General features: G+C 41.5%; 1 protein-coding gene across 1 annotated transcript in view; it reads right to left on the reverse strand.

Annotated features, from left to right (window-relative positions):
* med27 (mediator complex subunit 27) overlaps positions 1-17,454 on the reverse strand; it is a 92,097-nt gene that overhangs the window by 25,417 nt on the left and 49,226 nt on the right. The window contains exon 4 of the mRNA XM_046347954.1: positions 7,206-7,299. Within this exon, the coding sequence (XP_046203910.1) occupies positions 7,206-7,299 (94 nt within the window). The remainder of the gene's footprint in view (positions 1-7,205; positions 7,300-17,454) is intronic.

The following is a 17,454-nucleotide window of genomic DNA, read 5'->3' on the forward strand; positions in this document are numbered from 1 at the left end:
GCTTAGTCAGCCTGCTCTATCAAATCACAGACTTAATTATAACATAATAACACACAGAAATACGAGCCTTAGGTCATTAATATGGTAGAATCCGGAAACTATTATCTCGAAAACGAGACATTTATTCTTTCAGTGAATTACGGAACCGTTACGTATTTTATCTAACGGTTCCATTGCACATCCTTCAATGTTAGGTCATAATTACATACAATTCTGGGAAATTCGGCAGCCCAAACTGTTGCATATACACTGACTCTGTGTGCAATGAACGCAAGAGAAGTGACAATTTCACCATGTTAATATTGCCTGCTATCCTGGATTTCTTTTAGCAAAATATGCAGGTTTAAAAATATATACTTCTATGTATTGATTTTAAGAAAGGCATTGATGTTTATGGTCAGGTACAGTCGTGCAACAATTTAGCTTTTTTCGCAATTGCGCTTTTGTTAAATTATCCCCCGTTTGGCGAAGTTGGCTGTCTTTGTTAGGAAGAAATGGTCCTCACAGAGGGCGCAACAAGCAGGGTTAGCAAGCAATATTAACTAAACATGCAGGTTAAACAATATATACTTGTGTATTGATTTTAAGAAAGGCATTGATGTTTATGGTTAGGTACACGTTAGAGCAAGACAGTTGTTTTTCACGAATACGCACCGCATTGATTATATGCAACGCAGGGCATGCTAGATAACCTAGTAATATCATCAACCATGTGTAGTTAGTGATTATGATTGATTGTTTTTTATAAGATAAGTTTAATGCTAGCTAGCAAATTAAATTGGCTTACTGCATTCGCGTAACAGGCAGGCTCCTCGTGGAGTGCAATGTAATCAGGTGGTTAGAGAGTTGAACTAGTTAACTGTAAGGTTGCAAGATTGGATCCCCCGAGCTGACAAGGTGAAAATCTGTCGTTCTGCCCCTGAACAAGGCAGTTAACCCACCATTCCTAGGCAGTCATTGAAAATAAGGTGTTCTTAACTGACTTGCCAAGTTAAATAAAGTATAAATAAAGGTGTAAAAAATAAATAGGCCAAATTGGTGTCCAAAAAGTCTGATTTCCGATTGTTATGAAAACTTGAAATCGGCCATTCCGATTAAATCGGCCGACCTCTAGTTGAAAGTACCAAGCTATCTGTTTAAATGACTAGCACACAACTCAGACATGCATACCCCACAAGACATGCCACCAGGGGTCTCTTCTAGAGGTTGACCGATTAATTAGGGCCGATTTCAAGTTTTCATAACAATCGAAAATCTGTATTTTTGGGCACCGATTTGCCATTTTTAAAAATACCTTTATTCAACTAGGCAAGTCGGTTAAGAACACATTCTTATTTTCAATGACGGCCTAGGAACGGTGGGTTAACTGCCTTGTTCAGGGGCAGAACGACAGATTTTCACTTTCTTGCATTTTGCCAACAGCTCTTCGTTGTGCATCAAGCATTGCGCTGTTTATGACTTCAAGCCTATCAACTCCCGAGATGAGGCTGGTGTAACCGAAGTGAAATGGCTAGCTAGTTAGCGCGCGCTAATAGCGTTTTTCGAACGTCACTTGCTCTGAGCCTTATAGTAGTTGTTCCCCCTTGCTCTGCATGGGTAACGCTGCTTCGATGGTGGCTGTTGTCGTTGTGTTGCTGGTTCGAGTCCAGGGAGGAGCGAGGAGAGGGACAGAAGCTATACTGTTACACTGGCAATACTAAAGTGCCAATAAGAACCTCCAATAGTCAATGAAATACAAATGGTTTAGAGGGAAATAGTCCTATAATTCCAAAACTACAACCTGAAACTTCTTATCTGGGAATATTGAAGACTCATGTTAAAAGGAACCACCAGCTTTCATATGTTCTCATATTCTGAGCAAGGAACTGAAACGTTAGCTTTCTTACATACCACATATTGCACTTTTACTTTCTTCTCCAACACTTTGTTTTTGTCACGCCTTGGTCATAGTATTTTGTGTTTTCGTTATATATTTGGTCAGGACAGGGTGTGACATGGGTTTAAATGTTGTGTTTCGTATTGGGGTTTTGTAGGTATTGGGATTGCGGCTGAGTAGGGGTGTAGCATAGGTTTGGCTGCCTGAGGCGGTTCTCAATCAGAGTCAGGTGATTCTCGTTGTCTCTGATTGGGAACCATATTTAGTTAGCCGGGGTTTCACTGTGTATTTCGTGGGTGATTGTTCCTGTCTCTGTGTTAGTATTCACCAGATAGGCTGTAATAGGTTTCTAGTTCTGGGCCTGCATGGAGCAGCCAGAGCTGTCAGTCTGCATGGAGCAGCCAGAGCTGTCAGTCTGCATGGAGCAGCCAGAGCTGTCAGTCTGCATGGAGCAGCCAGAGCTGTCAGTCTGCATGGAGCAGCCAGAGCTGTCAGTCTGCATGGAGCAGCCAGAGCTGTCAGTCTGCATGGAGCAGCCAGAGCTGTCAGTCTGCATGGAGCAGCCAGAGCTGTCAGTCTGCATGGAGCAGCCAGAGCTGTCAGTCTGCATGGAGCAGCCAGAGCTGTCAGTCTGCATGGAGCAGCCAGAGCTGTCAGTCTGCATGGAGCAGCCAGAGCTGTCAGTCTGCATGGAGCAGCCAGAGCAGCTACATCCGCCAGTCAGCCATGATCTTCCAGATCTGCCAGTCAACCAGACTCTTCCAGATCTGCCAGTCAACCAGAATCTTCCAGATCTGCCAGTCAACCAGAATCTTCCAGATCCGCCAGCCAGCCAGGATCTACCGGAGCCAACTACCTGCCTGAGCTTCCTCTCAGTCCCGGGCTGCCCCTCAGTCCCGGGCTGCCCCTCAGTCCCGGGCTGCCCCTCAGTCCCGGGCTGCCCCTCAGTCCCGGGCTGCCCCTCAGCCCCGGGCTGCCCCTCAGCCCCGGGCTGCCCCTCAGCCCCGGGCTGCCCCTCAGCCCCGGGCTGCCCCTCAGCCCCGGGCTGCCCCTCAGCCCCGGGCTGCCCCTCAGCCCCGGGCTGCCCTCAGCCACGGGCTGCCCCTCAGCCACGGGCTGCCCCTCAGCCACGGGCTGCCCCTCAGCCACGGGCTGCCCCGTGGCTGAGCCGGAGCCGCCACCATGGACAGACGCCCACCCGAACCCTCCCTATGGCTTTGAGGTACGTCCGGGAGTCCGCACCTTGGGGGGTTCTGTCACGCCTTGGTCATAGTATTTTGTGTTTTCGTTATATATTTGGTCAGGCCAGGGTGTGACATGGGTTTAAATGTTGTGTTTTGTATTGGGGTTTTGTAGGTATTGGGATTGCGGCTGAGTAGGGGTGTAGCATAGGTTTGGCTGCCTGAGGCGGTTCTCGATCAGAGTCAGGTGATTCTCGTTGTCTCTGGTTGGGAACCATATTTAGGTAGCCGGGGTTTCACTGTGTATTTCGTGGGTGATTGTTCCTGTCTCTGTGTTAGTATTCACCAGATAGGCTGTAATAGGTTTCCCGTTCCGTTTGTTGTTTTGTATTTATAAGTTATTTCATGTATCGCGATCATTCATTAAAGAACATGAGTAACACCCACGCTGCATTTTGGTCCGACTCTCTTTCGACAAACGAACGCCGTTACAGTTTTTGGATTATTTAAACCAAATTGAACATGTTTCATTATTTATTTGAGGCTAAATTGATTTTATTGATGTATTATATTAAGTTAAAATAAGTGTTCATTCAGTATTGTTGTAATTGTCATTATTACAAATACATAAAAGAAAAGCAGATTAATCGGTATAGGTTTTTTGGTCCTCCAATAATCATTATTGGCGTTGAAAAATCATAATCGGTCGACCTCTAGTCTCTTCACAGTCCCCAAATCCAGAACAGGCAATGGGAAACACACAGTATTACATAGAGCCATGACTACATGGAACTCTATTCCACATTAAGTACAGTGGCTTCAGAAAGTATTCATACCTCTTGAGTTATTCCACATTTTGTTGTGTTTTCTCCACCATCTACACCCCATAATGACAAAGCAAAAACATGCTTTTAGAAATGTTTGCAAATGGAATATATAAATACCTCATTACATAATTATTCACACGCCTGAGTCAATACAGGCATGTGAATAATCGATAGCGATTACAGCTGTGAGTCTGTCTGGGTAAGTCTCTAGTAGCTTTGCACACCTGGATTGTGCAACAATTGGCCATTATTATTGTCTAAATTCTTCAAGATCTGTCAAATGTGGATCATTGCTAAACACCCATTTTCAGGTCTTGCCATAGATTTTCAAGCTGATTTAAGTCTAAACTAACTCAACCACTCAGGAACATAAACTGTCTTCTCGAAGAGCAACTCCAGCAGTGGAGGCTGCTGAGGGGAGGACGGTTTATAATAACGGCTGGAACGGAGCAAATGGAATGACAAACACATGGAAACTGTGTGTTTGATACCATTCCACTCCAGCCATTACCACGAGCCTGTCCTCCACAATTAAGGTGCCACCAACCTCCTATGAACTCTAGTTAGATTTGGCCATGTTATTTAGGTTATTGTCCTGCTGAAAGGCCTGCATTGAATACAACATATAGGCTACATCATAGAAAGAAAAATATATTTCCACGTGAAAATCTTATTGGATTTTGTCTATTGGTTTTGTTGGTAGGCCTATATTATGCTCAAATGCGCCCAAGACTGTCGGGTAGCTCCCCTGGGACTGCCACGCAAAGCGCAGAAGAACTATCAGCCCACAGAGAGAAGCATGAGATTTAACTTCACTCAACATTATAGAGCTCTCCCTGTTAGTTAACACTAATAACGTTTCCCTTTACTGTGACAATTGTGACCGACACAATATTAGCCACTTTCAATGCAAAATACCGAAACAAAACATTATATTGCGCACGACTCAGCCTGCACTCCACACAATATTCAATTGAGCTCAGCAGACCTGAAATTTGCTCACTGTTGATATTTTTTTGAGGGAACATTGTCCACAAGGCTACTGTCTAAAACTGTAAGGGTATAGCCTCAGCGTTCACTGTAAATGCGCACCGGAAGTTGCACAAAATGTTCACCCAAAAGACCTCAAATTTCCTAGGTGCTAGAAAACAATTATAGGGAACATTGGTATTCAGTAATGTGTTGTATTGGATTTGCCCCTAACATAACACTTTGTATTCCGGACAGAAAGTCCTTGCTTTGTCGCATTTTTTGCAGTGTTACTGTAAATGTGCTACAAACAGGATGCAGCTTTTGGAATATGTTTATTCTGCACAGGCTCCCTTCTTTTCAGTCTGTCAATTAGGTTAGTCTTGTAGAATAACTACAATTTTGTTGATCCATCCTCAGTTCTCCTATCGCAGCCATTAAACCCTGTAAATATTTTAAAGTCGTCATTGGCCTCACTGAGAAATCCCTGAGCGTTGTCCGAAAGGACGCTTGTATCTTTGCAGTGACTGGGTGTACTGATACAACATCCAAAGAGTCATTAATAACTTCATCATGCTCAAAGGGATATTCAAGGTCTTCTTTGTTTACGTGTTTTAATCTCTATCAAAAGGTGCCCTCCTTTGCGAGGCATTGGAAAACCTCCCTGGTCTTTGTGGTTGAATCTGTGTTTGAAATTCACTGCTCAACTGAGGGACCTTACAGATAATTGTGTGTGTGTGGGGTACAGAGTTGAGGTAGTGATACAAAAATTATGTTAAACACTATTATTGCACACAGAATGAGTCCTTGCAACTTATTAAGCTCATTTTTACTCTTGAATTTATTTAGGCTTGCCATAAATGGGGTTGAATACTTATTGGCATTTCGGCTTGTAATTTTTTCTTAATTTCTGAAGGCACTGTAACTAATGCAAGAAAAAAAGAAAACAAGAAAAAACATTTAAGTCAAAACTATCAGAGCCTCATAAGGAAAACAGTGGAACAGCCACTTTACAATAGTGCATCTGTGAAAGATTACTTTATCCTATCCTAGGTATTCCTTAAAGAGGTGGGGTTTCAGGTGTCTCCGGAAGGTGGTGATTGATTCCGCTGTCCTGGCGTCTCTAGCACACATTTACATAGTAATATTGTTATATTACTGTATTATGGATTTTGTATTGTAGATATGTTGTGGTAGAGTAGTGTGTTATAATGTGTTGTATTGTAGATATGTTGTGGTATTAGTGTGTTATAATGTTTGTATTGTAGATATGTTGTGGTAGAGTAGTGTGTTATAATGTGTTGTATTGTAGATATGTTATAGTTGAGTAGTGTGTTATAATGTGTTGTATTGTAGATATGTTGTGGTAGAGTAGTGTGTAATAATGTGTTGTATTGTAGATATGTTGTGGTAGAGTAGTGTGTTATAATGTGTTGTATTGTAGAGATGCTATAGTTGAGTAGTGTGTATTAATGTGTTGTGTGATGTACTGTTTCATTTTGTATGCAATTGCATTAATCTTGTTTGGACCCCAGGAAGAGTAGCCTTGGCAACAGCTAATGGGGATCTGTAATAAAATACTAAAATACTTAAAGGGAAGGCCAAAGTGCTGAGTGCTGACGACCTGGCGGTCATGATTAAAATAGCAAGACTGACCAGAGTGCTATTTCTCTCATCACTAAGTCAGAGGCACTGACTTTGTAGGGTCCTTTTTGTGGTAAGAGACGGTAAAGAACAGTAGCTGTGCCGTTCAGCAGTATGTATGCTGCTGTAGAGCAGAGCTCCACTACACATCCCAGGGAACCATGTTAATAATTACAGGTAGTATTAATATTTAACAGCTCAACTCTTCTTCGAATGCTTAAACACTTCATATAAATAAAACTTAGAGCAAAAGCAGAGCTGGGGAGAACCTAGTGTTGGTAGGAGGACTGAAGATGTTTCTCTATAATCTACCTCTTGCATGAACAGTCAGATGTGCAGTACCCTTTCAACTGCACATGACAATCATCAAGGAACTTAACCAGTGTCCCTCTATCATGGATATCTCGTCACAGAATACACACACCATAATAGCTCCTTGGTTCTGTATTTTTGGACAGCAGTCATGGACAGGAAGCTGCACTCATCCTGGTATCCGATGAAGGAAAAAACTGAGGACAAGGTGCATAGCTTGCATGTTCTTTTGTGGATATTGCTGACACCATGCAAATATCATCTTGGTCAGCATTTTTATATATTTATATTGGGAGTGGCCTTCCAAACTTGAATAATTGGTCAGATGTTGAATGTGTGAGAAGCAGTTTTGGACCAGAGGAGTGTTGTATTCCCGGTGGTGAGGAGGAATCTTACCAGAAGTACTGCTGACGTCCCGTTGGGTCGGAAGAGTTCAATCGACATGTCTGGAAACATCCTGCCGATCCTTGATATCACGTCGTCCACATACCTGGAGGATGACAGAGTACTTTTTTACCCTTTGAAAAAAATAGCAAATGTTTCAAACTACAAAACAGTGCCTTTGGAAAGTATTCAGACACCCTTGACATTTCTACATTTTGTTAGGTTACAGCCTTATTCTAAAATTGATTAATTAAAACAATATATTCAGCAATCTACACACAATACCCCATAATGACAAAGTGAAAACAGGTTTTTATACATTTTTGCAAATGTATAAAAAATAAACAGAAATACCTTATTTAAATGAGACTCGAAATTAAGCTCAGGTGCATCCTGTTTCCATTGAACATCCATGAGATGTTTCTATAACTTGGAGTCCCCCTTTGGTAAATTAAATTGATTGGACATAACTTGGAAAGGCACACACCTGTCTACATAAGGTCCCACAGTTGACAGTGCATGTCAGAGCAAACCAAGCCACGAGGTCGAAGGAATTGTTCGTAGAGCTCCGAGACAGGATTCTGTCACAGTGGCTTTTTTCATTCTTAAATGGAAGAAGTTTGGAACCACCAAGACTCTTCCTAGAGCTGGCCGCCCGACCAAACTGAGCAATCCAGGGAGAAGGGCCTCGGTCAGGGAGATGACCAAGAACCCGATGGTCACTCTGACAGAGCTCAAGAGTTCCTCTATGGAGATGGGAGAACATTCCAGAAGGACAACCATCTCTGCAGCCCTCCACCAATCAGGCCTTTATGGTAGAGTGGCCATACCGAAGCCAGTCCTCAGTAAATGGCACATGACAGCCCGCTAGGAGTTTGCCAAAAGGCACCTCAAGACGATGTAATCTCTGCTAAAGGTGCTTCAACAGAGTACTGAGCAAAGTGTCTGAATACTTATGTAAATGTGATGTCTGTTATTTTGTTTCATATAAACTATCACAAAAAAAAGTTATTGTTTTGTCGTCATGGGGTATTGTGTGTAGATGAACCTCAGGGTATGTGGGATGCTAGCGTCCCACCTGGCCAACTACCAGTGAGATTGCAGAGCGCCAAATTCAAATACAGAAATACTCATTATAAAAATTCAGAATTTTTATTTGTTTTACCTTAATTTAACTAACCTTTACCCGAGATGAAACCATCAATGAAGTAGAGCAAATCTGCTGGTTTCAAGTAAAAGTGGACAAAGTATATACTCTCTTTTTTTCCGATAGAAATAACAGCATTCTCCGTGCACTATAACTTACAACTTGATAAGAGCTAGGTAAATGAGTAATCAGTTTAGATAAGGGAATTGTAAATATAAATGACCGTTGTTTTTGATCAATTCTACCTTATAATAGCTGGAGACAAATGTGAAACCAGTCATATGGCAGCAAACTGAAGCATATCAACATGACTTTTCCACTGTAAAGTTTATGAAATGCTGTGCCATTATGCAGAATTTAAATTGTAGAGAGGGGCAGTCTCGAATGTCTTATTTATCGGCCAACCCACCTCTTTTCTATCATGTTAAATATTAGCAACTATCAGTATCGACCCTTGGTAGGACTAATAACCACATATATTCAACTGTCAATTTACTGTTAGTTCCCTTCAGCTGGTTGTTGCTGAGGATCATTAGTAACAGTTGATAATATATACACTACCGTTCAAAAGTTTGGGTCACTTAGAAATGTCCTTGTTTTTGAAAGAAAAACTCATTTTTTGTCCATTAAAATAACATTGAATTGATCAGAAATACTGTGTAGACATTGTTAATGTTGTAAATGACTATTGTACCTGGAAAGGGCATTATTTTGGTTATGGAATATCCACATAGGCGTACATAGAGCTAATCAGCAAACATCACTCCTGTGTTCCAATGGCATTTTAAAAGGCTAATTGATCATTAGAAAACACTTTTGCAATTATGTTAGCACAGCTGAAAACTCTTTTGCTGATTAAAGAAGCAATAAAACTGGCCTTCCTTAGACTAGTTGAGTATCGGCATTTGTGGGTTTGATTACAGGCTCAAATGACCAGAAACAAAGACCTTTCTTCTGAAACTCGTCAGTCTATTCTTGTTCTGAGAAATGAAGGCAATTCCATGCGAGAAACTGTCAAGAAACTGAAGACCTTGTACAACGCTGTGTACTACACCCTTCACAGAACAGCACCAACTGGCCCTAACCAGAATAAAAAAGTGGGAGGTCCCGGTGCACAACTGAGCAAGAAGTCAAGTACATTAAGAGTATCTAGTTTGAGAAACAGATGCCTCACAAGTCCTCAACTGGCAACTTCATTAAATAGTACCCGCAAAACACCCGTCTCAACGTCAACAGTGAAGATGCGACTCTGGGATGCTGGCCTTCTAGGCCCATCTTAATCCCATTTTAATCTTTCCCATCTTAATCGTTTATTTTTATTGGCCAGTCCGAGATATGGCTTTTTCTTTGCAACTCTGCCTAGGCGGCCAGCATCCGGGAGTCGTCTCTTCATTGTTGACATTGAGACTGCTGTTTTGTGGGTATTATTTAATGAAGCTGCCAGTTGAGGACATGTGAGGCGTCTGTTTCTCAAACTAACACAACATGCCATTGGAACACAGGAGTGATGTTTGCTGATTATTGGCCTCTCTATGTACGCCTATGTACATATTTCATAAATAATCTGCCGTTTCCAGCTACAATAGTCATTTACAACATTAACAATGTCTACAATGTATTTCTGATCAATTTGATGTTATTTTAAATGGACCAACATTTTTTATTTTCTTTCAAGAACAAGGAAATTTCTAAGTGACCCCAAACTTTTGAACGGTAGTATATATATTTTTTTAAAGACATGTGGGCTAATTAAATTGTTATTTAGCGGAGCGCAGACCAAGCTGCAACAGTTTGAACCCGACGCATGGCACAATACTTGGGTGTGTTGTCACACAGTTCCATGGCTAGTGCAGGTAATAGACAAGGGTATAGCCTACTATTGTACACTATTCAACCTATTATAATTCACACAAATCTTCCAACATTACCATGGGTTGAAGAACTGAATGTTTTTAAAGGCTCTCCTAACTTGTTTAAAAAAAAATATTATTCACAAATATTTTCCTAACCCTAAATAATCTACAAGATCAGAGTATTTTAAAATGAAACCAATTGGTGCTGAAACAGAGACGAATATGCATGTATTTAGGTGGATTTCTTTCATTGAGCCCTAATATTCTGAATCCATTCTCTCCATATATTCTACTGAGTCTGTGGACAAAATTCCAACTAAAAAAGGTACACCATTTTTAAAGGGATGACTTAAGAGAAATGTACTGAAAAGCCTATTGAATGAAAACTTCACGAGAAAATCTGTTGGCCAGTAAGTGGGAGTGTTTTCAGCAGTTGAATTACATTTTATTTGTAATATCCTAAGTCGGAATCAGGTCCTATGTGCATTGGGTTGAACAAAGGCAGTAGAGTTGCTTAAAAAAAGATGCAGAACAATGTCAATTGGCAGCATTGTAGGGTGCAGTCTGCCAGACAGTTACAAGACAAGACTTGTTCTTACATCTAACTGCTTAATAATTCATCTACGGAGTGAAACTCATTTAACCAGAACACAACACATTTTCACTGACTCAAATCAGTATTGTAAATTAACATCTCCCTGGGCGTTGGATACTTGCCATTCTGGGCTAGGAGTTTCAAGTTCCACTTATAACTAAACCAAGTTATTTGAGCCTGACACCCCAGAAATTCCCCTGGTACATGTATGGTTCAACATTGAAAACTTCCGTACACCTTTTAAAAAAAAACAGCGGCCTGTTTTTCTTGCAAGTTTCTTCCAGTCTCCATGTAAAGTTGACTTCCCTAAAACGAAACCATGCACCATGGGGATACTCAATTAGCATAGCCCTAATTACTTGATATTGAGCTGCTCCCTAAATACAAAACGAGGATGGGTTTGAAAGAGTCAAATATTTGCCTCTGTGTGTTGAAGTGGCTGCCATATCATCCTTTGTCCTAATGAGGGCTTGGAATTGCCAAGAACTATATTATCACAATACTTATGTGCCAATACAATATGTATTGCAATTCTGCTGAAGAGAAACAAGAGAGAGCCAGGAGAAAACAAGTTTGAGATAAGTGCACAACAAAAGATGGAGAACAAGCTATAGGATAAGAAATGCCAGAGTTTTGGCACAGGTAAAACCGACGAACACTAGCTAATCTTTACTACGTAGCAGAAAATGACATATATACACTACCAATCAAAAGTTTGGACACACCTACTTATTCAAGGGTTTTTCTTATTTTTTTACTATTTTCTACATTGTAGAATAATAGTGGAGACATCAAAACTATGAAATAACGCTTCCGTCCATCTCCTCGTCCCAACCTGGGCTTGAACCAGGGACCTTCTGCACACATCACCAACTGACACCCACGAAGCATCAGTACTCATAACTTCAAAGGCCGCGGCCCTTGCAGAGCAAGGGGAACCAATACTTCAAGGTCTCAGTGACATCACCGATCGAAACACTATTAGCGCGCATCACCGCTAACTAGCTAGTCATTTCACATCTGTTACAACAGCTTTGCACAATCTTCAGAAACGTCTCCCCATGCCTAGTGTGCTCACAGCAAATGTGGCCCTGATGAGAGACAATAGTCTATAGATGGTTTGGAGGGTTAAAGATGAAAACATAATGGCGCAAAAACGTTCAGCTCGCTGTAGACTGACTAAATGTACTTTCATTTTCTTGTGGGGAGAGCACCCTTGTGCTCTGATTGGCTTCCCAATTTAAGCCTTCATTGACAGCCGAATATTCTAAATGTTGAATTGGGAAAGTCAACCACCCCTTGCCACCAAGTCCTCCATGGTGCAGGCAGCAAGTGATTCTGGGACATCATCATGTAACCCTAACCTAATTCAAATGCTCCAAACAGGGAATTTAGGCCTAACTCTATGCGAGAGTTGATTGTACATATGGATTAAAAAAATAGGACTCGACTAAAAGAAAACACATGAAGATTAGACTGTCTGTGTAGCAGCTAGTCTTTTTGAAGATACAGTATGAATGTAAGAACAAGTCTTGTCTTGTAACTGTCTGGCCGCTGCCTGGCACCCTACAATGCTGCCAATTGACATTTTGCATCTTTATTAAGCAACTCTACTGCCTATGTTCAACCCAATGCACATAGGGCCCGATTCCGACTTAGGATATTACACCTTTATTACACATGTCTTTCCTATTTACTTCTCAGTAAGTTGGTATTCAGACCATGTGCAGGTGCTTAACGGGCTTTGCAGGCATGGCTCTCTTGTGTGCGCTAAATAAATGTAATTCAACTGCTGAAAACACTCACTTACTGGCTAACAGATTTTCTCGTGAAGTTTTCGTTCAATAGGCTTTTCAGTACATTTCTCTTAAGTCATCCCTTTAAATACTGTGTCTATTTTTTAGTTGGAATTTTGTCCACAGACCCACTAGAATATATGGAGAGAATGGTTTCAGAATATTAGGGATCAATGAAAGAAAATGGGAAGAACCATGTGATGGCCCAAACTTCATTGAGAAGACAACCCCATCTGGAAATGATCACTCCAGTTACAATGTGATGTCACATTTAAGATCAATGTGAAAAAAAGCGTGTGTTTCAGAAATGTTCCTACTCTTGTTCTGTTACCGTGTTAATATGTGAGTGGACTTGTGTGTTTGTGTGATACTTGTGACAAGGCCAGACCTAAGAGAGCAGTGCAGTGGGGAAGGTGATGGGGTTGGCTCCCAATAGACCTGCTTAGCCTCTATGCTGATAGGAATAGACAAGTCCAAGGTGACAACTGCAATCTGAATTGATGTTCCAAGGACAAAGGTCTGTGTCCCAGGAGAGACACAATTATCATCGTTGGCCAACAGACGACAACCCCAGCACTAGTCCCACCAAAATGACATTGCACAGCTCACAGATGACCTTCCAGAAGCAGATGCAATATCACCATATTACTACACATTACAAACCATTAGGAACACCTTCCTACTATTGAGTTGCACCCCTTTTTGCCCTCAGAACAGCCTCAATTTGCTGGGGTGTGGACTCCACAAGATGTCAAAAGCGTTCCACAGAGATGCTGGCCCATGTTGCTGCCAATACTTCCCACTGGTGTGTTAAGTTGGCTGCATATCCTTTGGGTGGTGAACCATTCTTGATACACAGGGAAACTGTTGAGCATGAAAAACCCAGCAGAATTACAGTTCTTGACACACTCAAACCAGGGGGCCTGTCACCTACTACCATACCCCGTTCAAAGACACATTTTTTGTCTTGCCCATTCACCCTCAATGGCACACATACACAATCCATGTCTCAAGGCTTAAACATCCTTCTTTAACCTGTGTCCTCACCTTCATCTACAACGATTGAAGTGGTTTTAACAGGTGACATCAATAAGGTATCATAATTTTCACCCCTGGATTCACCTGGTCAGTCTATGTCACGGAAAGAGCAGGTGATCCTAATATTTTGTACACTCAGTGTGTAGTGGTACCCTTCCAGAGAAAAAAATAGATCTGATATCAGTCAGTCTGTTGGAATCACGATCATGCTTACTGGTTAGTTTGACTTTAATCGTACATTTATCTTCACTTTTAACAATAGATTGCTCTAACTCGGTCACTGCGTCTCTGGATTAGACAGAGCAGCAACTCTAGCAGCTCAAAGAGATGCATGATTAACCTAAATGTGTTAACCACTTAACTTAATAATCCAGACCGGGGGGGGGGCTAGCTAGCGGTCTAAGGGAGGTTGGCTTATGCGGAGTCAGTCAATATGTTCCAGTTTAGCTGATTACATTCAGCATGACTCCATTTAGAGGATTAACACATATGCATGACAGTGATCTGCCTCATTGATGAAAGTCGCTCTGGATAAGAGCGTCTGCTAAATGACTTAAATGTAAATGTAATACAGTGATCTGACCGGTTGGTATTTTATTAGGATCCCCATTAGCTGTTGCGAAAGAAGCAGCTTCTCTTCTTGGCATCCACACAAAAAATGACATAATATAGAACATTAATAGACAATAACAGAACTAAATTAACTTTACAATGGTGCACATAGCTACATATCCAGACCCACTTCAGTTTGCATAGCACACCAACAGGTCCACAGACGATGCAATCACCACCACACTGCTCTATCCCATCTAGACAAGAGGAATGCCTCTGTAAGAATGCTGTTCACTGACTACAGCTCAGCATTCAACAACATAGTACCTTTCAAGCTCATCATTAAGCGGGCTGCCCCCAGGTGGGGAAAGTAGGAAACAACATCTCCACTTCGCTGATCCAATACACTGGGGCCCCACAAGGGTGCGTGCTCAGCCCTCTACCGTATACCCAAGACTGCGTGGCCATGCACACCTCCAACTCAATCATCAAGTTCGAAATGACACAACAGTAGTGGGCCTGATTACCAACAATGACGAGACAGCCTACAGGGAGGAAGTGAGGGCACTCGGAGTGTGGTGTCAGGAAAACAACCTCTCACTTTACGACAAAAAACAAAGGAGATGATCATGGACTTCAGGAAACAGTAGAGGGAGCACCCCCTTATCCACATCGACGGGACAGTAGTGGAGAAGGTGGAAAGTTTTAAAGTTCCTCGGCGTACACATCATGGAAAAACTAAAAGGACCAAATCACTGGCCATTTTAACAAATGGATTTAATAAAAAGGTATCACTCGTCACTTTAAATTATGCCTATTTAATAATGTTTACATAACCTACATTACTCATCTCATATGTATATACTGTATTTCATACCATCTATTGCATCTTGCCTATGCCGCACAGCCAACACTCATCCATATATTTATGTACATATTCTTATTCCATCTGTGTGTATAAGGTACAGTTGAAGTCGGATGTTTACATACACCTTAGCCAAATACATTTAAACTCCGTATTTATGTATTTTTACAATATTTGACATTTAATCTTAGTAAAAAATTCCCTGGCCTAGGTCAGTTAGGATCACCACTTTATTTTAAGAACGTGAAATGTCAGAATAATAAGAGAGACTGATTTATTTCAGCTTTTATTTTTTCATCACATTCCCAGTGGGTCAGAAGTTTACATACACTCAATTAGTATTTGGTAGCATTGCCTTTAAATTGTTTAACTTGGGTCAAACGTTTCGGGTGGCCTTCTACAAGCTTCCCACAATAAGTTGGGTGAATTTTGGCCCATTCCTCAAGACAGAGCTGATGTAACTGAGTCAGGTTTGTAGGCCTCCTTGCTTGCACATGCTTTTAAAGTTCTGCCCACACATTTTCTATCGGATTGAGGTCAGGGCTTTGTGATGGCCACTCCAATACATTGACTTTGTTGTCCTTAAGCCATTTTGACACAACTTTGGAAGAATGCTTGGGGTCATTGTCCATTTGGACGACCCATTTTCGACCAAGCTTTAACTTCTTGACTGATGTCTTGAAATGTTGCTTCAATATAGCCACAATTTTTCTCCCTCATGATCTATTTTGTGAAGTGCACCAGTCCATCCTGCAGCAAAGCACCCACACAACATGATGCTGCCACCCCCGTGCTTCACAGTTGGGATGGTGTTCTTCAGCTTGCAAGCAACCCCCTTTTTCTTCCAAACATAATGATGGTCATTATGGCCAAACAGTTCTAGTTTTGTTTCAACAGACCAGAGGACATTTCTCCAAAAAGTACTATCTGTGTACCCATGTGCAGTTGGAAACCGTAGTCTGGCTTTTTTGGGGCGGTTTTGGAGCAGTGGTTGAATATCTAGTTTTAATGACTCCAACCTAAGTGTATGTAAACTTCCGACTTAAACTGTAGTTGTTGTGAATTTGTTAGATATTACTGCACTGTCGCAACTAGAAGCACAAGCATTTCGCTACACTCACATTAACATCTGCTAACCATGCGAACGTGACAAACACAATTAGATTTGATCAATATATAAACACAAAATATATCTAGGTCAAATAGGGGAGAGGCGTTGTGCCATGAGGTGTTGCTTTATCAGTTTTTTAAAACCAGGTTTGCTGTTCAGGTATGACTACTTCAGCAAATTCAGCCAAATAAAATTTTGCCTCTTCGCTTCTCTCATATGCATCTGGAAACCCCCTTTCATACCAAAGCCACATCCCGGACAATGTCCTACCATGAGGCATGCTAGTTAGCAGTCAGATGTATTCTATTATTTGTTCATCTCTTCAGCATCCAGTCTTGACTCCTGCATGCCAAACTCTTGTGACTTGTTGGACTAATAGGCTATTAGATTGTATAACCTGGTTTCTCCATACGTTGACCATGATTGTTTTCAAGGATTAGCTCACATGACATAGCAGATTCGATTTGAACCTTCACCCTGGCCAGTCTCTAATGGCCTGCCATTGATCTAATGTCCAACAGAAATGTGTCTGTTAAGGACTTGACTCCTTGGTAGCTAGTGTCTGCATAAACCCATTATTATATCATTTTCAGTACTATCATATCATTTTCACTACCATCAACATTTCTTTGGAATAATGTAATTACACAGTGCACTTTCTGGGGCATTTCTGTAGCTACATAGAGAAGAAAAATGCCGGGGGTGGATGCAAAAAAAACTTAAAGGTTGTGCTGCATAATTCATGCGCTGGCTGCTCCTTTTAGAAACGGCAAATTCATCAGAACAATGACGTTTGACAGAGGAGCCGCTGGTTGGCTTCGCCTTGACCCACTCTTCATCCACTCTCTTCCTGTGCTGTACGGAGCCATTAGACTTCCCCAAAGCTCAGAGTCACCCCAGCACAACGCAGGTATCGGACAGTGAGAAGCTGCTCAGGGAAGATGTACAGTGACAGCCGTGCCTTCACTGTTGCCCACTATTGATATTTCCTTTTACATCCAGAGTGCAGACACTTTACTGAGCAAAGATAGCCCTACCTACCAAGCCAAAAACTGCTAAAGTGCCAGATGGGAAATATGGGGGGAAAATGTCACAAACCCAGTGAATCTGACATTTTGTGAGGATCTTTCTTTTGTTGACAAGGGGTGTGAGGGTGAACAGAAGAGAGCACCAGGTGCAATTTTCACACATTCTGCAAACCTGATCCACCAGAAAGCTGCATTGTAATAACATTATAAATAACGAAGCCTATATCTATCAAAAGGCACATTGATGAAAAAAGGTGGGCGATTTCAAAGACCAGC

This window comes from Oncorhynchus gorbuscha, linkage group LG04 (assembly GCF_021184085.1).
Source record: "Oncorhynchus gorbuscha isolate QuinsamMale2020 ecotype Even-year linkage group LG04, OgorEven_v1.0, whole genome shotgun sequence".
NCBI classification, from domain to species: Eukaryota; Metazoa; Chordata; class Actinopteri; order Salmoniformes; family Salmonidae; genus Oncorhynchus; species Oncorhynchus gorbuscha.